Consider the following 27,808-nt stretch of genomic DNA (forward strand, 5'->3'; position numbering starts at 1 on the left):
CGGCTCCCCCGTTGGCTGATGTCATTCTGAATAGCACCTGCTTTCAGTCTCCAGAACGTCCCGTATGGATGATAAGCTCCGCAGTCACTTTCCTCATGAGTCAGACAGCTTCAGGTTTCTGTCTGAAGGACAGACCCGCCTGTGCAGCCGCCTGCAGCCGCAGTGTGCGCCTCGCTGTGGGACCGCGGAGCTCACACGGAAGCCCGGGCTGGGCCAGGTGTGCTGCCGTGCGCCCAGGTTCAAGGCCTGAGTGGCAGCTCTTCTGTGTCCTTGCGCCAGTGGCGTATGGGAGCCAGACAGAACCCTGGCCTGCGGCTGGCGGGTCCCTGGTGTGAGAATGTGTGGGCGGCGTGGAGCCGAGCGAGTCATGCAGTCACGGAAGGTGCGCCAAAGTAACAGTGGCTGGTTGTACAACAGTGTGAAACCTCCGCTCTCTCTGTACTCACACACCTTTTCTTCCTGTGGGGTCCTCTGTCTGTGCTTGCATACTGATCGTGAGAGGATATAAATGTATCTAGAGAGAGACATACACCTCACACAGCTTTATGGCTCTCATCGGTGCTCTCTGAGAGCTAGAGGAGGCCTGTAGGGAGAGGAAGGTGTGCATGAGAGCGCGCGAGAACAACACACAAGTCCGGAAGAACCGTGTCCGGGTGGCGGCTGAAAGCCCCGCCTTGATGCTCTCTGATCTCAGCAGTGAACATGCCCCACGCATGTCGCCCTCGGGGTTTTTTGCCTCTAAAATCGCCTTCTGCTTTTTGCCTGTGATCTCGTTACCAGACCCAGTGATGACGAGTTCTTAGTCATTGTCTTGGGAGATGCTGTGAGGTCATGCGGGGAGCGGGGCTCCCCGAGAGGTCACCTGAGGAAGGCCTGGAAAGTGGGGAGGGGACAGCAGCTCTGTGCCCAGGGGGCCGGGAGAGGTCAGAGGGCAGCCGTTGCTGACTCTGGCGCCGTCCAAGCTGCTCTAGGGAGGAGAGGGTTAACGCCCAGGACTTGGGCTTGACTTGAGGAACTGGGTGGTGGCCCAATAGTGCCGGTGAGCAGTGAGCCTTCTGTGGCAGGAGGCTGATTGGCCAGGGCGCAGCCAGTCACTTCCTGGGTCAGGAAGCAGCCAGCTCTTCTGTGGGGCCCCCCCCCCCCCCCGCCCCGCCCCGCAGGTGTTCTGGCCCCACCCAGCCCCACCTCCCGGGAGGCACTGCCTGGCTGTCAGGGGAAGAGCTCACTGCTGCCCAGGGTCCTGTGTGCCGGGAAAGATGGTCCTTAAAGCCGAAGAGGAGGATGGTGAGTCCGTCCTGGCCGGGTGCAGAGCGGGGTTTCAGTATCGCTTTTGATCATACGTGAGAGCTGGCCGCAGGCTCTCTGCCTCCGGGGAGTGGCACCAGGCTGCCCTGTGACTGCTCCCAGGAGAGGCTGGAGCGCGCTGGCGGTCAGACGCTGAGGCGAGTGTGTGTGTGTGTTTAAACCGAGGCCCCCCTTCCCTCGCCTTTGCCTGGTGCCCTGGGGAGCGGGCTCTGACTGGGTGACTGTGCCCGGCTTCCTGCCTCTGAGTGACAGTCGTCAGAAGCTGTGGCAGTCACAGCTAACTCCAGACTGAGTGACACCAGGAAGTGTCACATTAGGGACAGTGCGGGCACCGAGGATTTGGGGTAAAGTGTGGAGAACAGGGAACCTGCAGAGGGAGCCCCCCACCCCCCCACCGTTGGCTGGAGGGAAGGCTGAGCCCTCACCGCCACACCCACACTCAGCCGACTGTGAGTCAGGGTGACAGGCTCTGCGCTCACAGCTCCCAAAGGTTCCACAGACGGGCCGTCTACAGCGCAGGCCAGGCCTCCGCCACGCTGGACTCGGGTCATATGTGGACGTGTGTGGACACGTGTGTGTGTTACCGTGTGCAGCGGTTTGAGGCCACAGCACACGAAGTGGGGCTGGCCGCGAGCTAGTAGGGAGGGAGGTGTGTGGGAGCCAGTAGGTAGCAAATGAGTGAGTTTGGAATACATGTTAGGCTGCATTGCACAGCGGGCTTCGTGAAGTTATGGTCAGCTCTGGGTCCTGTCTCTGCGTCTCCTTAACTGGTGCAGTGAGCCACCTTTACAGTCCCACCTCTGGGGGCCTGGGACACACCTGTGGCGGCTTGGGAAGCTGTGCCGTGTGGGGAGCCCTGGGGAGCGGGCCGGCTGCACTTGGCTTTGGAAGAGGGAAGGAGTAGAGGCCGGGCCGGGCGGGCTGAGCAGGCCCTGTGGCGGGCCTGGTGCCTGAAAGGGGAGTCCACAGCAGCCAAGGCCTCTGGGTCAAAGGGGCCACTGTGAGAGTGGACGAGGACAGCCCACGTCGTGCCGTGGTGCTGGGACCGCAGGGGGACAGGCCTGCCCTCCGGGTGAGCGGCTTCCGACCCCGAGGCGGTGTGAACCGCTGCGTGGCGGCCTGCGCACGGGCTGCTGCCTGTCAGGGCGGGCACCGCTTCGGGGCCAGGCAGGTGCCGCGGACCTAGGCGGGAGGCGTCCAGACCAGGACACGGGAGTCCTGCCGGCTGCCGTGGCCCCCCTCGCTGTGGCTCTGGAAGGTGCGTGGAAGCGTGTTTGCGTGGAACTGATGGAACCTGCCTGCCGTGTGCTGCCGGTGACATCAAGGTGGGGGCTAGACCTGGGTCTCCCTAGTGTCCACTCCTCACTTCTCCAGGGACCTTCGCGGACGATACCTGCTCTTGCTCCTGCTCACGGAGACTCCCCTGAAGGGAAGACTGGCCTCCGGGAGGGGCTGCAGCTTGTGGGGACCGCTGCTGAGAAGGCACTTAGCGGTCACAGGCGCACGGGGCAGGAGTGGGTTACGGGTGACCTGTGTGGCCCATCGCTGGGCCCCCTGAGGGACACCGGAGTCACACAGTTAAGACAGACGATCTCGGGACCTCGTGTCTCCTGAGCGCGTGAGTGTTGGGTGTACGGACCTGGCCCCACGCTCGGGGAGGACGGGCAGGAGAGTCAGGTGCTGAGGGCCCAGGCTCGCCCAGCACCCTCCTTCCTTCTTCAAGTCCAGTCTTGGCTTTTGTGCTCTTCCTCACTCCACAGAGGCTCACGCAGGCCTGACCTCTGACCTCGAGATCCAGTGAAGTCTTTGCCGGACCAGCAGCTGGTCTGCGCCCCCTCTCTGGCACCTGAGCCCCCTGTGCTCTCTGTAAGGGCCCAGGGCTCTGGTCTAGCCTCCAGGAGAACCCCCCGGGGCTTCCTGCATCGCGGCAGCTCGGGGCCCCTCTGTGGGGACAGACGGGGGTCAGTGGCTGGTGACACCCCTGTTTTCTCTGAATGGAAGTGTCAGCACAGAAGTTATCTTGTTTGTGGGTCCAGTACAGCCGGGGGTTATGGGTGCTGGCCCCGCGCAGGGGAGATCCATGTGTCACTCCCGGGTTTATGTGGGGGCCTGCGCCTGGGGTCCCAAACCTGTGCCTGGTGACCCTCGTCACCTCACCACCAAGCTCTCAGCTGTTGTCATGTGCCTCGTCACTGGCCATCGTCCAGGGTGGTCTCAGGGTCACACTGAACCAGAGTGGGCTGGAGTGTGACGTTGCAGCCTCTGGTCTGGATTCAGAGCCGTTGCCCGGGCGTGTAGACGGGCCAGCACACCTGTGCCCTTTCGGAGAGAGGCCGGAGCACCCATGGGCCGTGGGGCCTGAGCCCTCGGAGCTGGGAGGGGAGATGTGGGCAGCAGGTGGTCAGAGCACGGCCTGCTGGTGCAGAGCAGAGCACGGCCTTGTGCCGAGGGGTGTCAGCACAGCCTGCTCTCCGTGGATGTCCACCGCCCAGTGAGGGGAGGAGGCGCCTCAAGCAAGGGTTAACCTCTCCGGGATGCAGCCATCAGGGTCTGCTTCCAGGGGAGAGGAGCCAGGCCGCCTTCGAGCAAATGCGGCGGTGCACCCCTCCCCCGCAGGCAGGCGGTGGGGAGAGTGGGGCCGGAGGAGGGGCGGCCATCACTGCATTCATGGAAATGAGCCTGCGAGGAGCCGAGCAGCGCACACTCGGAGCGCCAGCCGGGCAGCAGCCCCGCACCACACCGCCATCTCATCCCCGTCCACGCGCCTCCCCACCAGCCCGGCTCCCTTTGCTCGGCTTCCGCGCAGCTTTTGTTTCCTCCGCCGCCGCCTCCACCCTGGCTGAGCTGGCACACATGCCGTGCCGCTCCCTCGCTCCCTCCACCAGGCGCCGCGGGAGCGCCCAGAAGCCCGGGGCTGCGGGGCCGCGGGGCCGGCCCACCATGGGCTCTGAAGCGGACAGCTGTGACCTGCCCCGGCTTTGACGTCGCTGCCCTGGGCTGCCAGGACCCTGGGGCCGCAGGAGAGGACTTGCCAGGGGTAAGAGGCCGCTGGATGGCCGGGGGCCCACGGTGTGGAGCATCATGTGGAGCACGGGGACCCCTCTGGACCTGCCACCCAGGAGCCCGGAGCTCCGTGTCAGGCCCCGCCCGGCTGCCGGGGGTCCCGCATCTGCTCTGGCTCCGAGAGCTGGGCAGGCACTCGGTGTGGTTTCTTCTCGGCCTGAGAGTGGAGAGCAGCTGCTAACCAGGGTCCGAGGCCCTGCTCGGTGAGGCTAGGACGCCCAGGGGCACGTTTAGGGGACTCTGCCTCGGACCCGTGGCAGGAGTTTCTGTTTGGTTTGAGGACTCGGACCTCGCCTCAAGGGAGAGCCCTCTGCTGCGCGTAGGAAAGGAGCGGGCATTTGATTTGGTCCTGGGGTCCCTTCCGGCTGCTGTGCGGAGGAACCAGGCTGCCAAGGGCCGGCGTGCAGCTGAGTTCCTGGTGCGGTGACGGAGGAAACGGATTGCCTGACCCCGAGCCTCTGTTCTGGGCGTGCAGGGGTGTGTGGCGGCTGCGAGGAGTGGGGGTGATCGCAGCTGGCACAGGCCTGCAGGCCCTGGAGGAAGGGGACGGCACGAAGGGTTAGGTGTGGGGGCAGGGACTTCCGGGCTTTCCTGAGAGCCAAGGCCCCTGGCACAGCCCGGGAGGCGGAGGCTGAACACAGGTCCAGGTGCAAGCAGGTCGAGGGTCTTCACAGGCTTTCCTGCTCGCTTCTGTGGAGGCAGCTGCTAGCTTGCTTTCTAAACCACACTCTTAGGGTAACGCTTTATGACGTAGTTTCCTTCTCTGTCTTGAAATTTGACCTCCTTTCCCATTGGCTGGCTGGTTATGCCAACTGAGTCTTCGGCTTCCAGCTTTCATTAGATGAAACGTATCACTCTCTTCTCTGCGGTAGGTGAAGGGTGCAGTGCCAGCTCCTGAGAGACAGCAACGGGGGCAGGGCTGGCACAGGCCTGTGCGTGCTTGGGAAATGGGTGGGCGGGGGTCCCCAAGGTCACGGGCTGACTAGTGCCAGGGACCCTGTGCAGGGTCCCCACTCTCCCCGGGCTCTCGGCTGGGAGGACGAGGCGGAGCTGGTGGTTAGCACGTAGGAAAGTTTCCCTGCAAACACAGAACATGGTGATAAACCTTGACTGCTTCCTGCGAGGGGAGAGCGGTTTCTGCGTGGAAAGAATTTTAACTAGAAGAGTCTAAACATGCGTGTCGGCGACCTGCTGGGCGGCAGCTGTGTGAACGTCAGCTCTCACTTAACTCCTCCTGGCTCTGGCGCTGGGGACATGCGTTTACAACCTCTTAGGCGGAGATTGTGGTGAGACAGTTCTTTGCAATTTCTACACAAACATCAAATTACAGGTTCTTGGGAGGGGAACGGAGGCAAGCAGAAATCGGGAAGTCAGGACGTCGCTGCTTAATTTGTGTTTATTTTTAATTATAAACTGTGTGTAACGTACAATATGCCTTTTTTAGGGTCCAGTTCAGCCGCGTTAAATACACTTCCGTTACTGTCCAATACACTTAGTTATCGCTAGCCCTTCCTTACCTTAGGAAGTTGAAACTCCATCCCCCTTAAACAGTGCCCGTCCCCTCCCCCAGCCCTGGCCCACCTTCCTCTTGCTGACGGTGGATTGGACGGCTCCGGGTGCGTGTGAGCGGCTGGCTTCCCTCAGCATCCTGGCCTCGGCCCGTGGCCGCGGGGGTCAGACTCTGTCCTCGTTGGGGCCAGGGAATGGGGTTTTGAGAAAGGGTTGCTGTGGCTCCCAGAGTCGCAGACTGTCAGGTGGCGTGGCCGAGCAGCACACTCCCTGCACTAGCACCAGGTCTGGGGCTACGGTCACATCCCTTTGCCATGCACCCCCCCACCCCCCCGCCTTCACGCCCAGCTCTGGTCTTGCCAGCTCCCCAGGCCTGCCCCTGAACCCCAGGCTCCCGCAGCGTTGAGCGGCCTTTTGTCTTTTGGACCCTGTTGCCTTTCACCTGGAGAGGCTCTGAGGCCTGTTTGCATTCTGTCTGGAGCTCCGACCCCACGCGTGTGTAACGCCAGTGGGAACCCAGTTTTGAGGAAGTTTGCTGAACATTCGTATGTTTTCCAAGCCTGAGTTCTTTCTAGTCCTTTGACTTTTCACGTTGTTGGTCCCTGGGATTTCCCGGGAGATGAGGTGATTTACCCACAGGGCGGTGCAGGGTGAGGTGATGTCACAGTGGCCCCTCGCCGGGAGGTCAGGGTGCCGAGCCGGGACCAGCACTCACCAGGCTGGACTTCTGTGTCAGCAGGCGCTTTGATCTTCTGGTCTGCCGGGGGGGGAGGGGGGGGGAACACTGCCTTCACCTGGACAGTCCCCAGATTTGCCCTCTTGACCAGAGCTGTTTGTAAATGGCCGTTGCCCCTCTAGGCAGAGACCCTGGGCAAGCAGGGTGCTGGCGAGCAGGGTTCTGAGCTGGGTTGAGTTCTCAGTCTCATCAGATGCAGCCTGTACAGGGCGGGTGGGCAGGGCCGGGCTCAGTGTGTGTGGGCAGGTGGGCAGGGCCGGGCTCAGTGTGTGGGGCAGGTGGGCATGGCCCGGGCGCAGTGTGTGGGGGCAGGTGGGCAGGGCCGGGCGCAGTGTGTGGGGCAGGTGGGCAGGGCCCGGGCGCAGTGTGTGGGGCAGGTGGGCAGGGCCGGGCGCAGTGTGTGGGCAGGTGGGCAGGGCCGGGCGCAGTGTGTGGGCAGGTGGGCAGGGCCGGGCGCAGTGTGTGGGCAGGTGGGCAGGGCCGGGCGCAGTGTGTGGGGCAGGTGGGCATGGCCCGGGCGCAGTGTGTGGGGCAGGTGGGCAGGGCCGGGCGCAGTGTGTGTGGGCAGGTGGGCAGGGCCGGGCGCAGTGTGTGGGGCAGGTGGGCAGGGCCCGGGCGCAGTGTGTGGGGCAGGTGGGCAGGGCCGGGCGCAGTGTGTGGGGGCAGGTGGGCAGGGCCGGGCGCAGTGTGTGGGGCAGGTAGGCAGGGCCCGGGCGCAGTGTGTGGGCAGGTGGGCAGGGCCGGGCGCAGTGTGTGGGGCAGGCCATGCCTCCTGGGCTGGGGAGAAGCTGAGCCAGGTGGTCCCTCCACTGGGGAAAGGTAAGGCTTTCTGGGCTCATGGCCCCCCTGCGCTGGGTTCAGTCTGGACCCTCCATGGACAGGCAGGCCTCTGAGATGGGTGACAGGACGCTCGTTGGGTGTCGTGGTGGAGGAAAGAAGGCCACTGCGTCTTTAGCAGCAGAGGGCCCTCGTGTGGCCGCCGACCTCAGTGGTGTCTGGGCCCCGACGCACACACTGACTCTCGCTCAGGCCCCTGGGATGGAGGACAGACAGGGCCCATTGGGTTGGCAGCGGCCCGTGCTCTGCTGAGCAGAAACTGCTGTCAGAAGACCCGCGTTGGCATTTGCCCGTGAACTTCCTGCGGGCACTGGACACCTGCCGTGGCGCTGAGCAGGGAGAGTGGGCAGGAGCCTTGATGGGCAGCAGGTGCTGCACTGTTCACAGGCCGCCGGCTGCAGGAGGCCTGTCCCTTTAAGACAGCTCCTTTGTATGCACGGCGTGGGGCCCATTTCAGCTCTGGGTTTCTGCCACCAGAAAAATCTGCAGAGCAGCATTTAAATAAAGAAAGAAATAGAAGCTTCCTTGTGTGGCTCTTCTGTTCACAGCGGAACACATGGCCCTTGTTGTGGGCTCTCTAATCGTCCTCATTAAATCGGAACCCTGCGAGGGGCCGGCACCAGACTGGTCCCCGTGCGAGAGCAGGACACCTTGTAAATTAACCTTGTACATGAGCCCCGAGGCCGGGCCCTGGCCCTGCGCCACGTCCTCTGCGGCTGCTGCCCCCACATTGCCGTTCTCTTCAGAGCAGAGGGCTCAGCGGCCTCCTGCTCCGACGCGTGGCTGCAGCACGTGGCGGTCGGGGGAGTGCTCGTTGCTCTGCCGTCTGGCCTGTCAGCCCGGCCTCTGCAGTTTGACCCTTGTGGCCACGCAGGAAAGCCACGGCGTGGGCGGGGGCGCGTCTCGGGTCCAAGTCGGTGTGGTTACCAAGTCCCAGCTCAGGCCTGTCCCGCCGTCGCCCTGCAGCTAGAGCCGGGAATGGTGCAGCAGTTCCCCGTGGATCTCCCTCGCGGGCAGTGTGAGAGTGAAGGGTGGATGTCGCGTCGATACGTTTACACAGAGGAAACACATTGGTTAAAATGGTAGATTTTTTTTTCTTCTCATCACAAAGTTTCATTAGAAAAATGACATCTGATGAAATCTTTTTAAAAAAGTGGTTAGCTGGTTTTTGAACCCGAAGGCAGCAGCACTGATGGAGGGTGACTGAGGTGGGGGAAGAGGTGACTCCAGGTGGGGGGTGGAGGCAGCACCTGCACCGGGGAGTGACGAGCTGACTCGTCCACTCGGACGGCACCGTGGGAAGCGAAGCCTCTTCTGTCCGGCCACCGCCACACTGCGCCGTGGCCCTGCGACCGCATTCGCGGCTCGCTTTCTGTTCACGTGCATGCTCCCTAATGAACCGTCCGTTCTAGCCAGTTTCAAGAGCTCACACCCGTCTCCTCGCCCTCACACCCTCTCCGGGAAGCACCACTGATTGCTGATCGGCAGGGGCTGCCAGACTGCCCAGCTTTCCTTTTTAACAAAATGTGTTTTTATTGATTTTTAGAGAGAGAGGGGAAGGGAGAGGGAGAGAGAGAGAGAGAGAAACGTCGAAGATGAGAGAGAATTATGGATCGGCTGCCTCCTGCACGCCCCCACTGGGGATCGAGCCCACAACCCGGGCTTGTGCCCTGACTGGGAGTTGAACCAGCCACCTCTTGGTTCCTGGGTCGACGCTCAACCACGGAGCCCCGCCGGCTGGGCCAGACTTCATATTCTTACCTCACTGTTGGTCTGTCAAAGCCAGAGACCACCTCCTGACATCCTGCATCCCCCTCCTCCCGCTCGCGCGCCCACTGTCAGTTTCTCACAATGTCTGGTCCCTTTGTTTTCCCCTCCGACACTCCGTACCCATGGCTGCAACCTGGATTTCCTGCCTGGCCCAGATTTGCTGCCCGGCCTAGAGGAAGCCACGGGGCCTCCCTGCCCTCACACGGTGCCCGCCCGGCTCACGCCTCTGCCCGCTCCTCCTCCCCTTTGACATGCGCATGGGCGGTGGCCTCACTCGTGGTCTATAACCCTCCTTGGCCTCCATGTCGTGTCCACGGGTGGACTCGGACGTTACCTTGTGCACAGCTCACGGCAAGGACCCGGCACCGCCCGCCAGGAGCCACGCGCTCCAACGGGCTCCCTCTCTCGGGAGCTGCCCCTTCCTCGCCTCCCACCGCCACCGCTGGCCCCAGTGCCCAGGGCCGTGCCGGGTGCCGAGTGCCATCATCCCGGGCCGCCTGCAGGTCCGGATTTTCCTGTTTCCCAGGCAGCAGGTGCTCTGCGGCTCGCGGTCCCCGGTTGTCATGTTGGGGAGACGCTGTGGGAACTGACTTGTTTGCATCAGGCGGCCTGTGGCAGCCTTGGTTTCGGCATGGCGCCGGGTTTCCATGCCCCAGCTGTGCCTGTTCGTTCTGTTGAGAGAAGACCGCGTGGTGCCACTCCTGTCAGAGCCCCTCATGCTCTCCCATCACCTTGTCCTGATCATCCCGTCTCTGATGACGTCCGGCGCCCAGGGGCTTCCTGTGTTGACCTCCCCACCCCATGAGCCTGTGTCCCCTCGGGGACTGGAGACGTCCCCGTCCTATGGACACAGCCCTCTTCCTGAGGGGTTCGCAGAAGCTCACCTTTCTGCGTCCTCGTGCGTCTGAAATGCGTCTGCTTTGCCCTCCTGCTTGCTGAGGATTGTTCTGGGGTCAGTGGTTTTGGCGTGAACTTCGGAAGTTGCCTCCTCCGCCCCCCCCCCCAACACACACAGTGTCCTCCAGAGCCCCCCCCCACACACACTGTCCTCCAGCCCCCCCCACACACACACTGTCCTCCAGAGCCCCCCACACACACACACTGTCCTCCAGGGCCCACACACACACACACACTGTCCTCCAGAGCCCCCCCCCACACACACTGTCCTCCAGGACCCCCCACACACACACACTGTCCTCCAGGGCCCCCCCACACACACACTGTCCTCCAGAGCCCCCCACACACACACTGTCCTCCAGGGCCCCCCCCCACACACACTGTCCTCCAGAGCCCCCCCAACACACACACTGTCCTCCAGCCCCCCCACACACACACTGTCCTCCAGAGCCCCCCCAACACACACACTGTCCTCCAGCCCCCCCACACACACACTGTCCTCCAGAGCCCCCCCCCCACACACACTGTCCTCCAGCCCCCCCAACACACACACTGTCCTCCAGAGCCCCCCCCCACACACACACTGTCCTCCAGAGGCCCCCCCACAAACACACTGTCCTCCAGGACCCCCCAACACACACACTGTCCTCCAGAGCCCCCCCCCCACACACACACTGTCCTCCAGGGCCCCCCCCACACTGTCCTCCAGAGGCCCCCCACACACACACACACATACACTGTCCTCCAGGGCCCCCAGCAGGTGGGCCTTCTCTCCTCCTCAGGGAGACCCCGGGGCACCAGTTCCCACACTTGCTGCTCGTGCACGGAGGGTCCAGCCATTTGGTTTTTGCCTGGGAATCAGTCCCTGTGCACAGAGACCACCGTGGCCTGCCCGCTGGGACGATGAGACGGGGCGTCGGGTGCACAGCAGCCTGGACACCCCCGTCTCACCTCTGTGGGGGCGGAGCGCACAAGGACCCCTCATGACCGTGTGCCCTTCCGTGGCTGTGTGTTGTCTGGAAGCCCCGGAAACTAGTTTCTTAAAGGGAACCCTGGTCTCCGGGGACCAGAGCCCTTGTCCCCTCAAGGCCGGCACGCGCTCGGGGCATGGTGTTGCTCCGGTGGCTTCGTTGATGGAGCCGACTTGTCCTTAGCCCAGCTTCTCCCGAGGCGGCGTGCGGACGCTCACCCCGATTCTCCCGGACACGTGTGGGCGCAGCGGCGCTGGCCTGGGACCCTGCGCTGGGGAAGCCGATCAGCTCCGCGGGCGGGCGCCACTGCGGGCCCTCCGTGAAGCAGCGGAAAGTGCGGGGGGCGCGGGGCCGTGCGTGTCGCTGTGCGGGTGGGAGTAAGCGCGGCTTTTCTGGAGAGGCCGGGGAAGCGGGAAAGGGAAGCCCCGCCGGTCCGGCAGCGATGAGCCCGGCAGACCTCGCTGCCTCGGCCTTCGCGGGGGGGCGCGGTGTTTATGAAACACGGGGGGAGCAGCTGCCCTTGGGCGGGTGGAGGCGTCTCGGCCACAGTGGTGTGACCCTGACTGCCCCGTCCGCCGCGTTCCCTTCTCGGGGCCCTGCCCCGGAGGCCCGTGTGGGCCAGTGAGACAGACAGCGAGGACCGGCTGTGTCGTGCCAAGACGGGGTGCATCACACCCAGCACGCCTCACACTGGACTCAGCACGTTCCTGGCGCTTGCGGCTACGCGTGGCCCTCGGCCACCACACCATGCACCGAGCTGACCCACTCAGACGCCGGCCCGGAGGACAGAGGCGCCCATGCCCGGCCGCCAGCGCGTGTCCGTCCCCGAGGGCGGGGCCGCCGCTGAGCTGCAGGCACCAGGCAGGGCGCAGCGCTGTCCGCTCGGGGCCTCCACCCACAGCAGCGGGAGGGCGAGGGCGGCCCGCGGCCCGGGCGATGGGACGGCCGCACCGTGCACTGGTGTGTGCGGGACCTAGTTCGGGGGGGCGGGGTGAGCGGGGCTGCTGGTGCCCCTGCCCCCTTCCCGATCACATGCTCTGCAGCCCCGGCACCTGCTCCAGAGCTGGACGCGGGGGGCTGTGCTGGGAAGGGACTGTGTGTCAGGACGAGAGCCCCCCCCTCCCCGCTCAGCACTGGCCTCGGGTGGGCTTGTCCCTCCAGGTTTGTTCTCTGTGCGCACAGCCTCTGCCGTCCCCCCACCCCACCCCCACCCCCACCTGAGTGTGTCACGGGTATCATTCCCGTGGAGCTGGACTTGGGGGGGGCTGGGGCCGAGGGAGATTGGTGAACTAGGGCCTGAAGCCTCCGCTGTGATCCCCTCCCTTCCCGCTAGCCTCACCTCACCCTCACCCGCCCCGAGCAGCCTCTCCCTGGCCCCTCGTACAGGGCCCTGCCTCGCGCACCTGCAGGGAGCTTGGTCCTCCGTGGCCCTGGCTTTGGGTTGGCGAGAGGACAGCTTCCTCACACGCCCTCCTCCCGCAGTGCCCAGCGACCTGACTGCCGAGGAGCGGCAGGAGCTGGAGAACATCCGGCGCCGGAAGCAGGAGCTGCTGGCCGACATCCAGGTAGGCGGCGGCCGCCGTGTCCCCCACGCACAGCGCCGGGCAGAGTGGGTGTGGGGAGTCCTTGCTCGGCAGGCAGGGCGGGGGCTCAGGGTGAGGGGTCGGGCGGTGGGGCGATGCCAGAAGGAGCAGACCCGCGTCCGGCCTGGCGCCGCCACCTCCTGGGCGAGCGGCTTCAGCGCCAGCGTTTCAGTCCCTGAATTCCGTTTCTTCGTCTGTAAGACAAGCGGGAAACACCTGCGGAAGGTGGCCTCGCTCCGCTGAGCTCCTGGCTGTGCAGGGCCCAGCGCAGCTGCTGGCCCCCGAGTCCACAGGCAGCCCCCGGCCCCCAGTCAGCCAGCCCCCCCGATCAGCCAGCCCCGCGTCAGTCAGGACCCCCGTCAGCCAGCCCCAGGCCGTGAGCAGCGCTCGCTGGTCCCTTGCAGAGCCACCGTCGGGGACTGTCCGGCAGCCGTGCGCAGGGGCAGCGCTGGGCAGCTGGGCGCGGGGAGGGGCGTGCAGAGCGCAGGCTCCCACTCGGGTGCTGCTCGGTGTCTGGTGGTCGCCACCCTCTCTCTCTGCTTCCCGTTTCCCGGTGACGGTGATGGTGACGCGCGAGGAGGGGAAGCAGCACGGGGCGGGCGGCAGGCGGGGCCGCGTTCCCTTCGCTGCCTGGCAGCCCCGGCGGCCTCTTCCTGTGGCGGCGGCAGCTGGCGCGCTCTCTGCGGGCGGCTCAGGGCGGGGGGCAGGCGTCCCCAGCACCTCTGGCCGTGGCTGACGGCCTTCATGTGGCCTGAGCGCTGGGACTGGGGGACGCAGTGACGCTGTCTGTCTTGCAGAGGCTGAAGGATGAGATAGCAGAAGTGGCCAATGAAATTGAAAACCTGGGCTCCACGGAGGAGAGGTGAGTGTATCCCGTGGCGGCGGGGGCGCCGCTTCCCGCACACCCCCCCACCCTTGCAGCGCAGTCCCGCGAGCACATGCCGTGCACGGCCGCCTTGCTGCTCCTCCCGTGGCACCGAGGAGGCGAGGGCGCGGGCAGTCGGGAGGGCCAACTGCAGAACTGCCAGTGCCGGCCCTTCGTGCCCTCGCTCCTGCGGAGCTGCCCCTCTGTCGCTGTGTGAGGAGCTGCCGTGCCCCGTGCGGGCCCTCGTGAGCTGTTTGCGCTCCTAACGCGGACCTGACCGTGAGGCTGGAGGCGGTCACGTCAGAGGGCGAGAGCGCTGTGGGCTGTGCCTCTTCCCACCCCGTGGAACACGGGGAATGAGAGGGTAGTTGAATGGGGCGCCTGGCCGCATGCAGCTGCCGGATACGTGCCGGGCTGTGTCTAATTCACCCAGGGCTGTGTTCAAGCCTGACGCCCCCTGGCTTCCGTCTGCTGGGCTTGGAACGCGTGGGGCGGTGCCAGTGGGTCAGGGAGGCTGCCGGTCCAGGGGCCAGCTCGCCACTCAGCCTCTGGGTGTCAGTTCTAGCTCGCGCCTCCTTCTCAGTTTTAAAAAGCTGTAGCTTAAAATAAATGGATACATTGGAGTTCACCAAATGTAAAGTTCCTGCTCTTAAAAAAGATACTGCACAGACAAGGAACACATATTTGCAATACCTGTATTTGAGGATTTGTATCCAGAATATATACCAGTATGTAAAGAATGCATACAACTTGAAAAAAAAAGGCAGTCCAAATAAAAAATGGGCAAAAAACTTGGAAAGACACTTTCTCCAAGAGGCTGTGTGCAGTAGACACATGGAAAATGCTCGCCACCATTGGTCATAAGAGACACAACCAGACCTGCCGCGGCTGCCCTCTGCACTCAGGTGGCCGAGGGAAAGAACCTGGCGGCCTCCTGTCAGAAGGCGGGGGAGGATAAGGGACAGCCACGGGGCCAGCACTGTGGCCGTCTCTCATGCTGCACGTGCACCCACACTGTGCCCAGCAGGCCACACGCAGGTGGTTTACTCGGGAAAGGCAGCCTTGTGCAGGGAGGGACAGAGCATCCTTATCTAAACTAGAGGCCCAGTGCACGAATTCCTGCACGGGTGGGGTCCGGCTGGCCCTGCCTCTGATCTGAGTGGGGGGGCTGATCGGGGGTGGAGCTGCCTGGGGGGAGGGGCTGCAGGCCATAGGGGTGGTGGTGAGGGCCCATCAGGGGCGGGCTAGCCAGGGGGAGGGGCTGCAGGTAATTGGCTGGCCAGCCATGCCCCTGATCAGGGTTGGGGGGGCCAATCTGGGGTGGGGCCGGGTGTGAGGAGGGGCTGCAGGAGATTGGCTGGCCAGCCCTGCCCCCTAATGGGATAGGGGCTGCAGGCGGTTGGCCGGTCCTGCCCCCTATTGGGGTAGGGGGGGCGATCAGGGGCGAGGCTGGCTGGGAGGAGGGGCCTTGGGCGGGGGGGCAGGGTTGGCCGGCCGCCCTGCCCTCAGTTGGGGTGGGAGAGGCTGATCAGGGGTGGGGTGGAGTGGGGAGGGGCCGTGGGAGATTGGCTGGCCGGCCCCACCCCCTGATCTGGCCAGTTGGCTGGCCGCAGTGGACATCATAGCAACCAGTCGTTCTGGTTGTTACGGCGTTCCGGGGGCTGGCTTTTCATATAAATTATATAGATAGCCCAAATGGAAATAGTTCAGTGTCTACCGGCAGGAGCTGGGGGTGACTTCCGCTTCCTGCGGGACGAACATGTGCGAAGACTGGCTGGTAGGAGTTGCACAACTTAGCAAACTGCTGGCCGTCTCGGGACTCTAGCCTGGGGTAGCGTGTGGCGTGGGAAGAAGAGGTTAATAAAGTCAGACACTATGGGAAACAGCCCCGAGGGAAGGAGCGCGCGCAGGCCCGGTCGGGGTGGGGCCTCCTGGGTGGACGGCAGACCCCTCAGAGCCCGCATCACCACGAGCGCCTGGGAGTCACGTTGGTCTTCCAGACCCTCCTGGTGCCGGCACCGACGTGGCTGCTGGGGTTGTTTTACAGGAAAAACATGCAGAGGAACAAACAGGTGGCCATGGGCAGGAAAAAATTTAACATGGACCCTAAAAAGGTAAGAGCGAAGGACGCGCCGGGCCCCGGGCATTCAGGTGCTGGTTCCGCTCACCCGCCGTGCGGGCTCAGCCCACGAGGTGGCCCGGCGCTGTGAGCGGCGTGTTTATCATACACGCCCCTGTATCCGGGGCACCACACCCCTCGTCCCGTGCCCCCGGCTTCCTGTCTAGATGTTTCCGGGGTGAGCATCCCCGCATCTTCGTTGCGTTTTTAGGGGATCCAGTTCTTGATAGAGAACGAGCTGCTGAAGAACACCTGTGAGGACATCGCCCAGTTCCTGTACAAAGGCGAGGGGCTCAACAAGACGGCCATCGGCGACTACCTGGGGGAGAGGTGAGGCCAGGGTGCCGAGGCCGAGTCACACGGAAAGCCTCAGAATGCTGGCTTCTCTTTTCACAGGTTGTTTTATTACTGATTTTAGAGAGAGAGGAAGGGAGAGGGAGAGATAGAAACATCGATGAGCGAGATGTCCATCGGCTGCCTCCTGCACACCCCACACTGGGGATGGAGCCCGCAACGGGCCTGTGCCCTGACCTGGAATCGAACCAGTGACCTCTTGGTTCATGGGTCGACTCTCAACCACTGAACCACACTGGCTGGCTGAGAATGCTGGGCTCTTGATGGCAGTTTGCCCTGAAGCAGCAGCATTCTCACGAGCTGAGGGGCGTGGCCCTGGGGGCAGCGGCTGGTGTGAGGGTGCCTCGTCCGCTCATGCAGCAGGCAGAGGAGACGGTGCCTCCTCCCTGGCCCAGTTGCTGCTCCTGAGCTCATAGGAGGCAGAACTCAGGGGCAAGGAAACTGCCCGGCTGGGGGTGGGGATGGGGCGCCCTTGGACTCCAGGGTCTGACGCCTGCTTTCCCCACCCCCCCTCCCCCACCCCATGTCTTGTTTTTCCTGATAGAGACGAGTTCAACATCCAGGTTCTCCGCGCGTTTGTGGGCTTACACGAGTTCACCGACCTGAACCTGGTCCAAGCGCTGCGGTGAGTGCGGGCCCGGCCTCAGCTCCGCCTCCCGGGTGGCCCTGTGGGGCGGCACCGCCTCCCGGGTGGCCCTGTGGGGCGGCACCGCCTCCCGGGTGGCCCTGTGGGGCGGCACCGCCTCCCGGGTGGCCCTGTGGGGCGGCACCGCCTCCCAGGTGGGGAAATGGCAGTGCTGGGCTTGTGGGAACCCAGAAGTGCCCTAAGAGATGCCCTCTGCGGGCGGTGACTGGGATGATGGTGGAAGTGAGGGGACCACGTTGTGTGCTGAGGGCAAACTTTGCAAAACCTTCCCTCCGGCTCCTCAGTTAATATTCTTCCTGGAGAGGGACGTGTATTTAAAATTTGAAGTCTTTCCCAGTTTTTCGTTTAGAAAACACTTTAATTTAGCCCTGGAATAGGAAGTAGGTACCTGTGCCCCTCATCTTAGAAAGAGAAAAGTAAACTTTCATTTTTCCTGAATCTGCTCGTTTGTGCTCTCCGAGAAATTACCGCGGGTGTTCTCCCTGCGTGGGGTCTGTGTGCCTCACTTCCTGTGCTGTCTCTGAGCGGACAGGTCAGCCTGTGGCCGTGGGTCTTGGCTCCAAGGGGCCACCGTGAGGGGCGGGAGAGTCTGGCCTGCACCCCCAGCCCCCGTGCTCCAGAAGCCGGGCTCACCTACGAGAGCACTGGCCGTGTGTCAGTCCGTGTGTGGTTCTTAGGACAGCCCCTCTTTTCATAGGGAAGTGCTGATGTTCACTGCTTCTCGCGCACCGCGCCTGTGCCCGGGACACAGGATGTGCGACGGCGCATTGGTGCCCGAGCCGTCACTGTCAGGAGCCTCGCCCCTCATGTGTCCCTGGGCCTCGGGAGGAAGGTCCCGGGGAAGGGAAGGTGCCCCCGCCCGTGACAGCGTCTCCCTCCCGCAGGCAGTTCCTGTGGAGCTTCCGGCTGCCGGGAGAGGCTCAGAAGATCGACCGGATGATGGAGGCGTTCGCCCAGCGCTACTGCCAGTGCAACCCCGGCGTGTTCCAGTCCACGGGTAGGCGGCCGGCGCGGCGGCCTGCGGGCTCCTCTCGGTGCTCGGGCCTTCGCAGAGAGGGCGGGCGCCTGCCTGAGCACGTCGATGAGGGGGCGTTTGCAGCAGGAAAAAGTAGCAAACCCCCCAGAAACCCAGCCACAGGGAGGAGGCATATAAATTGTGGTCTCTCTCAGTTATGTCACTTAAAAATCATGTTTTAAAAGTTCTTAATTGACATAGGAAAATGCTAATGAGATCGGGACTCAAACTACGTGCCTGTTTTAATTCCAGTTTAGTCACAGCGTGGCTCAGTGAGGACACTGGCCATGTGTTACCGCTGGAGGGCCGTGTAGACGGGAGTAAATGCAGTAGGCGCCCGCCAAGCGGGGGAGATCGTAACGGATTCTCTTTCGCGCGGGGTGTGGTTCTCCCGGTGCTCTGCAGGGTGCTGTCCATTACGGTCTGAGAAAGGGGGCCCCTTTGAGTCCTGGACACTGTCTGTCGCCTGGCTCTCCCAGGGCGGCCCAGCTGCCCAGTACCCAGTGCCAGGCACCACCATGTCCCGGCCTCAACGCCACCGCCCGCCCTGCTCCTCCTGGGCACTTCTGAGCGCCTCTCCGCTTCTCTCTAGACACGTGCTATGTCCTCTCGTTCGCCATCATCATGCTGAACACCAGCCTGCACAACCCCAACGTCAAAGACAAGCCCACAGTGGAGAGGTTCATCGCCATGAACCGCGGCATCAACGACGGCGGGGACCTGCCCGAGGAGCTGCTCCGGGTGAGTGCGCGTCGGGGGCGTGTCCTCGCGCTGAGAGGAGCCGTGGGAGGCCCAGCCAGGGGCCAGTATGCTGCTTTCTCTCCTCCTGGGCTGGCCTGAGGCTCGTCCTTTTTTTGTCTCCGGAGTCGCCCGAGGCGGGAGCGGTTTCTTCTGTTCTTGTTGCCCAGAGGCATGTGGCCTCGGGTGCAGGGTGCTGGTGGGGGTGAGGCACGAGGAGGGAGGGAGTGTTTCTAGAACCAGAGGCAAGCAGCGCTGTCTCTCCCAGAACCTCTACGAGAGCATCAAAAATGAGCCCTTCAAAATCCCGGAGGACGATGGGAACGACCTCACTCACACCTTCTTCAACCCGGACCGCGAGGGCTGGCTCCTGAAGCTCGGTGAGGACCCTCCGCTCAGCCCCGACTCAGCCCTGTGAGGGCGCACGCACATGCGTGCACGAGCATGGGAACACGGGTGCTCACGGAAACGCTGTGGCGGGCCTTCGGGAGGCATCCATACTGTTACCACGAAACCCACCTCCAGAAGGAAATGGAAGCCAGTCAGTGCCCCAGGGGACACCTGAGTGTGGGGGGACTTCCCTCTCCATGAAACAGCCGCGTGCATTTGCACCCCACGCGCCCGGTCCTTCCTCTTCCCCGCCCCCTCTCGCTCACTGGCGGTGGCCAGCTGCGTCCATCTCTACTTCCCATCACACACGTGCACCCCGCACCCCCAGCATCATCATGCTCTGCATCTGGCTCACGGGCGTGTGCATGGCGAACCTCGGCCCGGCTGCGTGCACCCCGCAGCACCCCCAACCCAGCCACGCTAATGCCCTCCATGCAGAAAACAAGTTACTCCTCCTCCCTGGGGCGCCCGTGAGCTCGATGGCGAGACGTGGCCCGGAAGGGGCTGAGTGACCAGGAGGGAGAAGGGAGGGGCTTCCATCAACCGTCCAGAGCCCAGAGGAGCCTGAGGGGCGAGGCCAGGGTTTGGCTGCTGAGAGTGCTCTGTTCTGCCTCGGCCTTGGCAAGCCCAGGCCCCACACTGTCAGGGCGTCGGTAGCGGGTCCTGCTCCCCATTGCAGCTGCCTGGGAGGCGGGAAGTCAGTCGCTCAGCCGCTGCTGACCCCCCTGGGAGCGCTGGCTGGCGGGACAGTGGCAGGGCCTCCATTTCCTGCATTTACTCTGAAAGCCCAGCCCGTGTTTGTGCCTAATGACTTGCCCATGTGCTCTTGAAGCTGCGGGAGTCCTGGGCTCCTGACTCAGCCAGCCCTCCATCCACCTGTGGGTCCTTGAGGTTCAGGCTCTCGCTTACCGACCACAGAGGCAGCCACGCCGCTCTGCGCCCTCCGCGCCACGTGGCTCGGGTGTAAAGGGAGCTGCTGGGAAGGGAACGGCACGCGCATCTGCACGTACGTCCCTCCAGCAAGGTTTGTGTCAGCGCTGATGCGGGGCCAGGGAGCTAGCGTGGCCAGCGAGGCCGAGATCAGATCAGCAAAGGGTCGCCTCGGTGCTTGTACCAGGACACGCAGATGCACGAGACTCCCCGTGTTTTTTAAAAAGAACAGTTGAAGCTTGGTCTCACTTGTTGGGTCGCTGCGTTCCTTCCCCAAAGCCCCACCACCCCGTCCTCGGGGCTTCACAGCTGCCTGGCGTGGTGTGTGTCCGTATCGCCACAGAACGTGCACTCTTGTGTACACACGCACACGAGCATGCATGGGTCTTCGTGTGCGTTCTCACACACACTAAACATGCCACCCGCTGAGGGAAGTCCGCTCCCTCGTCTCCTCACTCTGCTGGGAGTGCTGGGCCCCGGTCTTCGGCCGCTTCATGAGAGCTGATTGGGGGCCCGTGGGGGCAGGTTTCGGCAACGCCTGGGATCCCCCTTCCCATGGGGCGTGGCCAGGCAGCAGCACGCCGGGGGCCATGTTTGCCCCCAGCCCCGCGCCCCGTGCCCCTCCCCCAGCAGTCGTGAATGACTAATACGTTGCACTAAGGAGGTGGATTTGATTTCTTTGTTTTAATTTTCTTTTCTCCCTCGTTTGTATGTTTCCATGGTTTTGGCTCCTTTTCCTTGCCCCAAACTCCAGGAGGTATGTAACCCCTCGCCCTGCTCGCGCTCTGCCCGGCGCTGTGACTGCTGCAGCCTCTGGCTTTGTTACTCGGTGGCCTGTTTCGGTTGCTGGTGGTGGTGTTAATGCTGCTTCTCACTTCTCGTACAGTCCCTGGGGAACTGGGCAGGCCCGGTCCCGTTGAGGAGTGGCCCCGGTGGCCAGGCAGGGAGGCGCCAGGGGCAGTCGCTGCCCTGGGGCGGCAGTGCGAGAAGCCAGGGGACCCCGGCTCCTCCTTGGCCACGCAGGGCTGTGTGGGGGGATCCCAGCGCCTTGCTGAGAAAGTCACCCCCACAGTGGAGAGGGGCGTCCGACGCCCAGGGCCGGGCTCCGTCCGCCGTGCCAGCGGCACCTGGGGGACGTGGTTCCCAAATGCAGGGCGACGCCCAGGGAGACTGAACGGAGACAGAACCAGGACGCCCGGACGCCCGTTGCTCAAGTCCTAGGTGTCCGGGAGGGCATTCCAACCTTGGCTCTGTTTTTTATATTTTTATTATTAAAATATTTTTTAAAATATGTACGTATTGATTTCAGAGAGAGGAAGGGAGAGGAGAGAGAGATAGAAACATCAACGATGAGAGAGAATCACTGATGAGCTGCCTCCTGCACGCTCCGCACTGGTGATCCAGCCCACAGCCGGGCCTGTGTGCTGACTGGGGATCGAGCTGGTGACCTGGTTCATAGGTCGACTCTCAGCCATTGAGCCACGCCTGCCGGGTTTGGCTCTGTTTTTTGTCTTGTTTTTCTCCCTCCTTTTTTTCAACGAGTCGTCATTAAACACCCCAGATCGGCCTTAGTTAGTTGTCGGGGTCCCTCTGCACGTGCTGGTTTGGGGAACGTGCTTTTCCCAGGCAAGGAGCTCCTCAGGCGTCGGCTCAGCTCGACATGGCAGAGCCACCCAGAGAAAGAGCCACCGCGCAGTAACGTATGACAGCGTTGGGGACTGCAGCTGCCTCTGCCTCCCCTCGGGCGGGACTGTGAGCGGTGTGGCCCTGTGAGTTCCACAGGGACTGTCCTAGGCGCGCACTGACCTGTCTGCTTGTCCCACTCTGCTCTTCCCACGCAGTGTCCCCCCGGGACGCAGTGGAGCTGCCGGGCAGTCTGACGCCGCAGGTGCTCAGGGAACGGCCGGCCTTTCTGTCGGGGAGGGCGCCCAGCTTTGCTTTTGCTACTAGACTCCCCCTCCCTCTGGCATTGACCTCCCATGGCCTCCTGAGCCCCAAGTCCCGGGGGTCCCGCGAGGGAAGTGCATGGTCAGCAGCGAGGGGCCAGGTGTCCTGGGTGCGAAGCCCTGTGTGGGGATGGAGGCCCAAGAGGCAGAAGAGCTGAGTTCTCGGACCCCAAGATGGGCAGGGGTCCTTTTTACATCCAGATGGCTCCAGTTCTAAGGAAATCCGTGTCTTCCCTTCCTCACGCCTTCGGTCTGCCCAGCCTTCCCATTCCCACGTGCATGTCACATCTCCATCCACGCCCCTCACCCTCGCCTTCGGGACCAGAGGCCCGCGCTCACGTACCCGCACCGCTGTGGGGAGGGACCAGCCTGCCCGACCCAGCACAGGGCGGGTGGCCAATCCTGCCCCTGGCCGAGGCTATGCCATTCAGACCTTGGTGCCAGTGGTCAGCCCTCCCCCCTCCCTCCCCCCTTCCTCCCTGGAGGGAGCTCAGGCCCCACGCAGAGCCCACCCTGCACAGGGACCTATGCTGCAGGCTTTCTTCACCCGCAGGCACCTCCTTGTGGGAAGCGCTCCCCCCAAACCCCCGTCTCTCTGCAAGGAGGGAGGAGAGAGCAGGGCACACTGGCTGCACACGGAGGCCCTCACCTTCTGTGCAGACTGGGGAAGCTATGCTCTGCGCTCCGTAGTGACGTGCTGGCAGACAGAGCCTGTGCTGCCCACAGGACGCGCACTTAGAGAGCCACGCGTGTCGGCACTGAGGCCTCTGGGTCATGGTGTAGGCTCACGCGCAGCGAGCTTTCCCTCCACTTATGTCAAGTGGAGGGAAAAGGATGGTCGTGGTCGTGACCGAGGCAGGAGGGCTTGTCCACGCAGCCAGGCCAGTCTCCCGGCCACCTCCCCAGGACGTCGGGCCACTTGCGTGTTTCTAGCTGAGGACAAGGGTGCCCCCCAGCTCGCAGCTGCACTCGGTGCTCAGGAGGCCGTCTGCTTGTTGCTGCAAGTCTCCTGTGAGCACGCCCTGCTGCCGGGAGCCCCCCGAGACAGGACTCTGGGCGTCCCCAGTGAGGACACTGGTCCGGAGGCGGGTGCTAGTGGGTTCATGGCCCCAGGAAGGTATGGTCCCACGTCCAGGAGAGCTGGTTCCCTGGCGACGGGATGAAGGCCTCCTCCCCGTCCCTCCCCTCTGATGCAGCAGCTCCATGCAGGGCTGATCGCGGACGGGCTGGCCCTCTCCCCTCGTTTTGTGTGAGAGAAGCTCCCAGCCCCAGTCAGACCTGCGCTGCGCGCCCTCGCATCCCGGCTCCCTCCCCACCCCGTGCTCATCCTCATCGCTGTCCTGGCCTCGTCTCGGGCGCCGCCTCGCTTGCTTGCTGTGCTTGTACCACACACTTGCACTCGTGAAAGGTGCTTCTGTCTGGCTCTGTCTTGTCACCGATGTCAGCCTTGCCATGGTCTCCGTGTCCCCTGGGCCCTGCCCTCGCTTCCTCCTCGCCCGGAGGGGGCTGCGTGCTGCGGGCCGCCCTGCCCGGCGCCTCCCGTCCCACACGCATCTCTTCTTGTTCTCAGGTGGTCGGGTAAAGACCTGGAAACGCCGCTGGTTCATCCTGACCGACAACTGCCTGTACTACTTTGAGTACACGACGGTGAGCTGCCACTGGCGCCTGTGCCTGGGGCCAGGCTGTCAGCTGTCTTTCTGGCTGTGTGTCACCTGTCTGTCTGTGTGGAGCTGTCTGGCTGGCTGTGTGTCACCTGTCTGTCTGTCTGTCTGTCTGTGTGGAACTGTCTGTCTGGCTGTGTGTCACCTGTCTGTCTGTGTGGAGCTGTCTGGCTGGCTGTGTGTCACCTGCCTGGCTGGCTGGCTGTATGTAGGTACTTGTGGGATCACTAGCTCCTCCCAGCAGGAGGGCCAGAGAGGGGGCAACAAGGTTGCTGTGTCCTGGGCAGGACTTGAGGTGCCCGTGTGGGTCCTGGGTGAGTTGTCACGAGGCGCTCGCTCTCTGTTTGAGGAGAGGCGGTGATGAGCCGATAATGCCCTGGGACAGCTAGCCCTGGCACTGGGGCTCCTCGGACTCCAGCACTGAGGCCTGAATGAGGAGCAGGGCAGGCAGAGGCACGCGTGTTCCATGTAAAGCGCCGCCTCTTCCCGCTGAGGGCCAGCCACGGCTCCTGCGGGATCTGTTGGAGCCCTGAGCGTGCTCTTTGCTGGGGCCTCTGGTGATGGGGACTCAGGTGAGGTGCTGAGACGGCGCCCATGGGGTTTCTGACCCTGTCCTTGAGTGAGCATTGATGTGGGCCCAGCTGAGGCAGGAGAAGGTGGGAGAAGGCCCACGGGGGTGTGTGGAGCCAGGTGCTGCCCACCGAGGCTAAGCTCCCAACCCCCGCAGGACAAGGAGCCCCGGGGAATCATCCCGCTGGAGAACCTGAGCATCCGGGAGGTGGAGGACTCCAAGAAGCCAGTGAGTACCTGCGGTGAGCAGGGGGGTGGTGGCGCAGCTCTTCACAGAGAAAGGCAGTGCCGAGGTCATGTAAAAGACGCATCGGAAGAGACTGCATGCCTTGGATTTAGTGTTCAGGCCAAAGCCGAGCCTCAGTAACTTCTTGGTTCTTCCACCTGCTGAGCGTCACTCACTCTCCATCCACGGGTGGGTCGTCCCTCCCCAGGGGCAGCGGCACTCGGTCGGCGGCCTGGCGGGAGAGGTGGGCCTCGGACGTCGTGGCCTTGCTGCTGGCTCCACCTTCGTCTGGGCACCCATAGAGCTGCTTGTCTGGGGGGGTCTGCCCAGGGGCCTGGTTAGACGCAGCCTGCAGTCTCAGCAGCCACGCAGCCCCAGGACCAGCGCGGCCTGTTGTGGGCCTGCGTGGAGGCTCGGGGCACGGTCATTGCTGCGTGCTCAGCATCGCTTAGACGACCGCTCTGGTTGCAGAACTGCTTCGAGCTGTACATCCCGGACAGTAAGGACCAGGTCATCAAGGCCTGCAAGACGGAAGCGGACGGGCGCGTGGTGGAGGGCAACCACACCGTGTACCGCATCTCCGCCCCGACGCCCGAGGAGAAGGAGGAGTGGATCAGACGCATCAGGTAGCGCCTGCACCCGCCTGCTTTCCCGCCCGCGTGCTCCTGGCTCTGAAGCCACAGGTCACTTTCCTGGGTCCCAGCACTCGGACCTGGCTTTCCCAGGCGACCTCCCAGCCCACGGGGAGCAGGCCGCGGGCGGGCGGGGCCAGGAGCCCTTCTCGGGGCTGGTCTTCGCAGGTCTTCGGCAGCAGGTCTCGTCTTCACGGTGGCAGCTCTGGTGATAGGGGTTGTGTTTTGTCATTTCTGAGTCCCATTTACAGATGAGGAAACTGAGGCCCATCGAGGAAAAACTGTTGGCCTGAAGCCCCATAGCTGGGGGGGCGGGGTGCCCAGGCTCCTGCGCAAGTGCAGACGGAGCTGCGGGCCCGGGGGGGCGGGGGCGGGGGCGGGGGGGGGACGGCTCACTCACGTTCCTGCCTGCAGGAGAGGTGATCACAGGACAGGCTTGCTCCCCGTCTGCCTGCGAAGCCGTTAGGGCGCTGCTGTGCCCCCATGCGAGCTGCTGCCCCCTGCGCACGGCCTCGCCTCGCTCTCCCCCCGCACCTCGTCCGTCAGCTGTGCCCCAAGCGCTCCCTGAGCGTCTCCCTGTGACGGCCTCTGACTCCCCCGGAGACCAGGGAGGCCACACTGACTCGAGGCCCGAGGAGGCCCGAAGTCCTTGCCGGGTCCCGTGGGAGGGGCGTTGTCCGCGAGGCCGCCGGTCCGGAGGTCTGATGCTCTGTAGTCTTTGCCCTTTTGGCGGCATCTCCACTAAAGCCAGCGCCATGCGGGCTAGTCAGCTGTGAGCAAACGACACCCCTCTAACCTCGGAGGGCCCCTCGGGACACGCTGCAGGCACTGCCCGTTCTGGCGTCCCCAAGGAGGCCTGGGGACATGGCTCACGACACAGCGTCGCTGGTGAACGGCCCTGCTCGCAGGAGCTGGCACTTACCGGTCAGGGCAGAGCCGGCGGGCCCGGGGCTGGGAGCTGCCCCGGAGCGGTCGGCACATGGCCGCCGCTTCTCCGGAAAAGCGAGTTCAGATTCAGCCCTTCCGAGCACGACCAGCTCGGCCTGGAAAATGAGGAACGTGAGGCGGCTCAGCAGGCACTCGCGCGGCCCCTCCGGTCCTGGGCCCAGTGCCGGCCCCGGGTTATGGAGCGAGCAGTGCAGGCACTCAGAGTGACCTGGGCCCGGCCAGCGTGGCTCAGTGGTTGAGCATTGACCTAGGAACCAGGTCATGGTTTCATTCCTGGTCAGGACACAAGCCCGGTCACTGGCTCAGTCCCCAGTGCGGGGTGTGCAGGAGGCAGCTGATTGACGATTCTCTCATCATTGATGTCTCTCTCTCTCTCTCCCTTCTTCTCCGAAATCAATAAACACATTTAAATAGACGCGGGGCAGACCTGGCCGCCCTGTGAAAGCGCCAGGTGCAGCTGGGCTGGCTGGGTCGCAGCGTCACTGCCCTGACGGATGCCAGCTGCCATCATGGGACTGAGCCACACGCTTGTCTGCCTGAGTTAGAGCACAGCTGGGAGAATGCGCCCCGTCCGGCCCTGGGAGCACCCCGCTGGCTCATCGCCTGCACCACCTGTCCCTTAGCTGTCGTGCGGACACAGCGGGCGGGCGGCACAGGCTCGGCCGCTGCGGGCCCTGAACAGGCAGGGCGCGGGCACAGGGGTCCTCGCCCTCCCTCAGCCTCTCCGCCCCCTTTCTGTTCCAGGGCAGCCATCAGCAGGGACCCCTTCTACGAGATGCTGGCCGCGCGGAAGAAGAAAGTGTCCTCCACCAAGAGACACTGAGAGCGGGTGGCGCCGCCCTGCCTCCCGCTTCAGCTTCGCCGTTGGTTTCGAGTGGGAGCCGGCGGGCGGCCGCTGGGAGAGGGGCCGAGCCTTCTCTCCGGGAAGAAGGGAGCTCCGTGCAGAGCGCCGCGCGGTCTCCGCTCAGCGGCCGCGGCCAAGCCCGGGGACACTGCCGCTCGGGGTTTCCCGGGAGGAAGCCTCCAGCCCCGCTCAGGACCGTGCCTCTGCCTCGTGTTACACGTCGAGAAAGCGCATGGAAGAGAAGCCACGTCCTATAAAGTATATTTTTGTTTTTGTTTTTAAAGAAAAAGGTGAAGCAGAGCTGTCCACGTGCTTCCTGCCCGTTGGGCAGGCGTGGGCCCTGGGCCGGCGGCAGAGCAGCAGGGACGTGACCCTGGCGCCCCGTCTGGGTGTGTCCCAGGCGCCAGGAGTGCTGAGCAGGGAGAACCTGCCAGATCTCCGCTGCTCGTCCCTGGGCACCCACGCCTGGGCTTGAGGACAGAACGCGTTTTTCTGCGCTGAATCCGAATAACCAAACTGGCGCCGCAGAGCCCGGTGACCGGCAGGCCCTGTGGCTCTGCTTCCCCCCGGCTGCGCCGTCCTGCGCACACCTCCTCCCTGGTCAGCCCGCAGGGCAGGGGAGCAGGGCGGGCGGGCGGCCTGTGCTGTGGCTTCGCTGTCCCTTCTGACAGGGAGGGGCCCACCCTCCGGCCTGTGGGGTGAAGGGCTGGAGCAGCCTGGCCCTGCTTCTCTCAGGGACCAGCTCCTGTCGCCTGCAGGCCCGATGGGAGGGAGCTCACATCTCTGGAATTCGCTTTTAGAAAAGGGGCTGGTGGGAGCGAGGGGTGTGGGGGATGGGGCCGTCCCCTTGGGACAGGTCCTCCCTGGAGTGGCTTCAGGTGCTTTTACGCGGGAGCCCGTGAAGGCCCAGGCCGAGCGCGAAGCCCAGGCCTCCTGGGGGGGCCGCAGCCCTCCCCTGCCGGGCGTCAGTGTTAGTCTATTTATCGGGGGTGTAAATTATCATGTACAGTTTTTCTCCTTTCAGATTATTTTGTATTTGTTTAAAAAAAGTTTGTCAAAATATAAAATATAAAGAAATGACTGAAAGCTGTTGACAGGGTTTTTAAAGAATTATAATTATTATTCCAATTGTTTTTGTTTGGTTGGGTTTTTTCTTTGTAAACTAGCGCCAAGGAAGTGCAGCAAATAAACTCCAATCTGCCCAGCGCATGGCCATCTGGGTTCTGTCTGTCCCCCCTCACCCCTTCCACTCC

General features: G+C 63.6%; 1 protein-coding gene across 4 annotated transcripts in view; it reads left to right on the plus strand.

Moving 5' to 3' along the window:
* CYTH1 (cytohesin 1) overlaps positions 1-27,762 on the plus strand; it is a 49,181-nt gene extending 21,419 nt beyond the window's left edge. Inside the window, exons 1-13 of one of the 4 annotated variants that reach the window (XM_036338812.1) lie at positions 1,181-1,284; positions 12,571-12,653; positions 13,469-13,533; positions 15,584-15,650; positions 15,867-15,985; positions 16,554-16,634; positions 17,540-17,652; positions 18,263-18,411; positions 18,677-18,788; positions 23,245-23,321; positions 24,063-24,134; positions 24,603-24,757; positions 26,456-27,762. In XM_036338812.1, the coding sequence (XP_036194705.1) occupies positions 1,257-1,284; positions 12,571-12,653; positions 13,469-13,533; positions 15,584-15,650; positions 15,867-15,985; positions 16,554-16,634; positions 17,540-17,652; positions 18,263-18,411; positions 18,677-18,788; positions 23,245-23,321; positions 24,063-24,134; positions 24,603-24,757; positions 26,456-26,534 (1,200 nt within the window). In that variant the 5' untranslated portion in view covers positions 1,181-1,256 and the 3' untranslated portion in view covers positions 26,535-27,762. The other 3 variants (XM_036338814.1, XM_036338816.1, XM_036338813.1) reach the window with 3 other exon arrangements.
* Positions 27,763-27,808: the final 46 nt, after the last annotated feature.

Source organism: Myotis myotis, unplaced genomic scaffold, assembly GCF_014108235.1.
Source record: "Myotis myotis isolate mMyoMyo1 unplaced genomic scaffold, mMyoMyo1.p scaffold_m19_p_17, whole genome shotgun sequence".
Classification (NCBI taxonomy): domain Eukaryota; kingdom Metazoa; phylum Chordata; class Mammalia; order Chiroptera; family Vespertilionidae; genus Myotis; species Myotis myotis.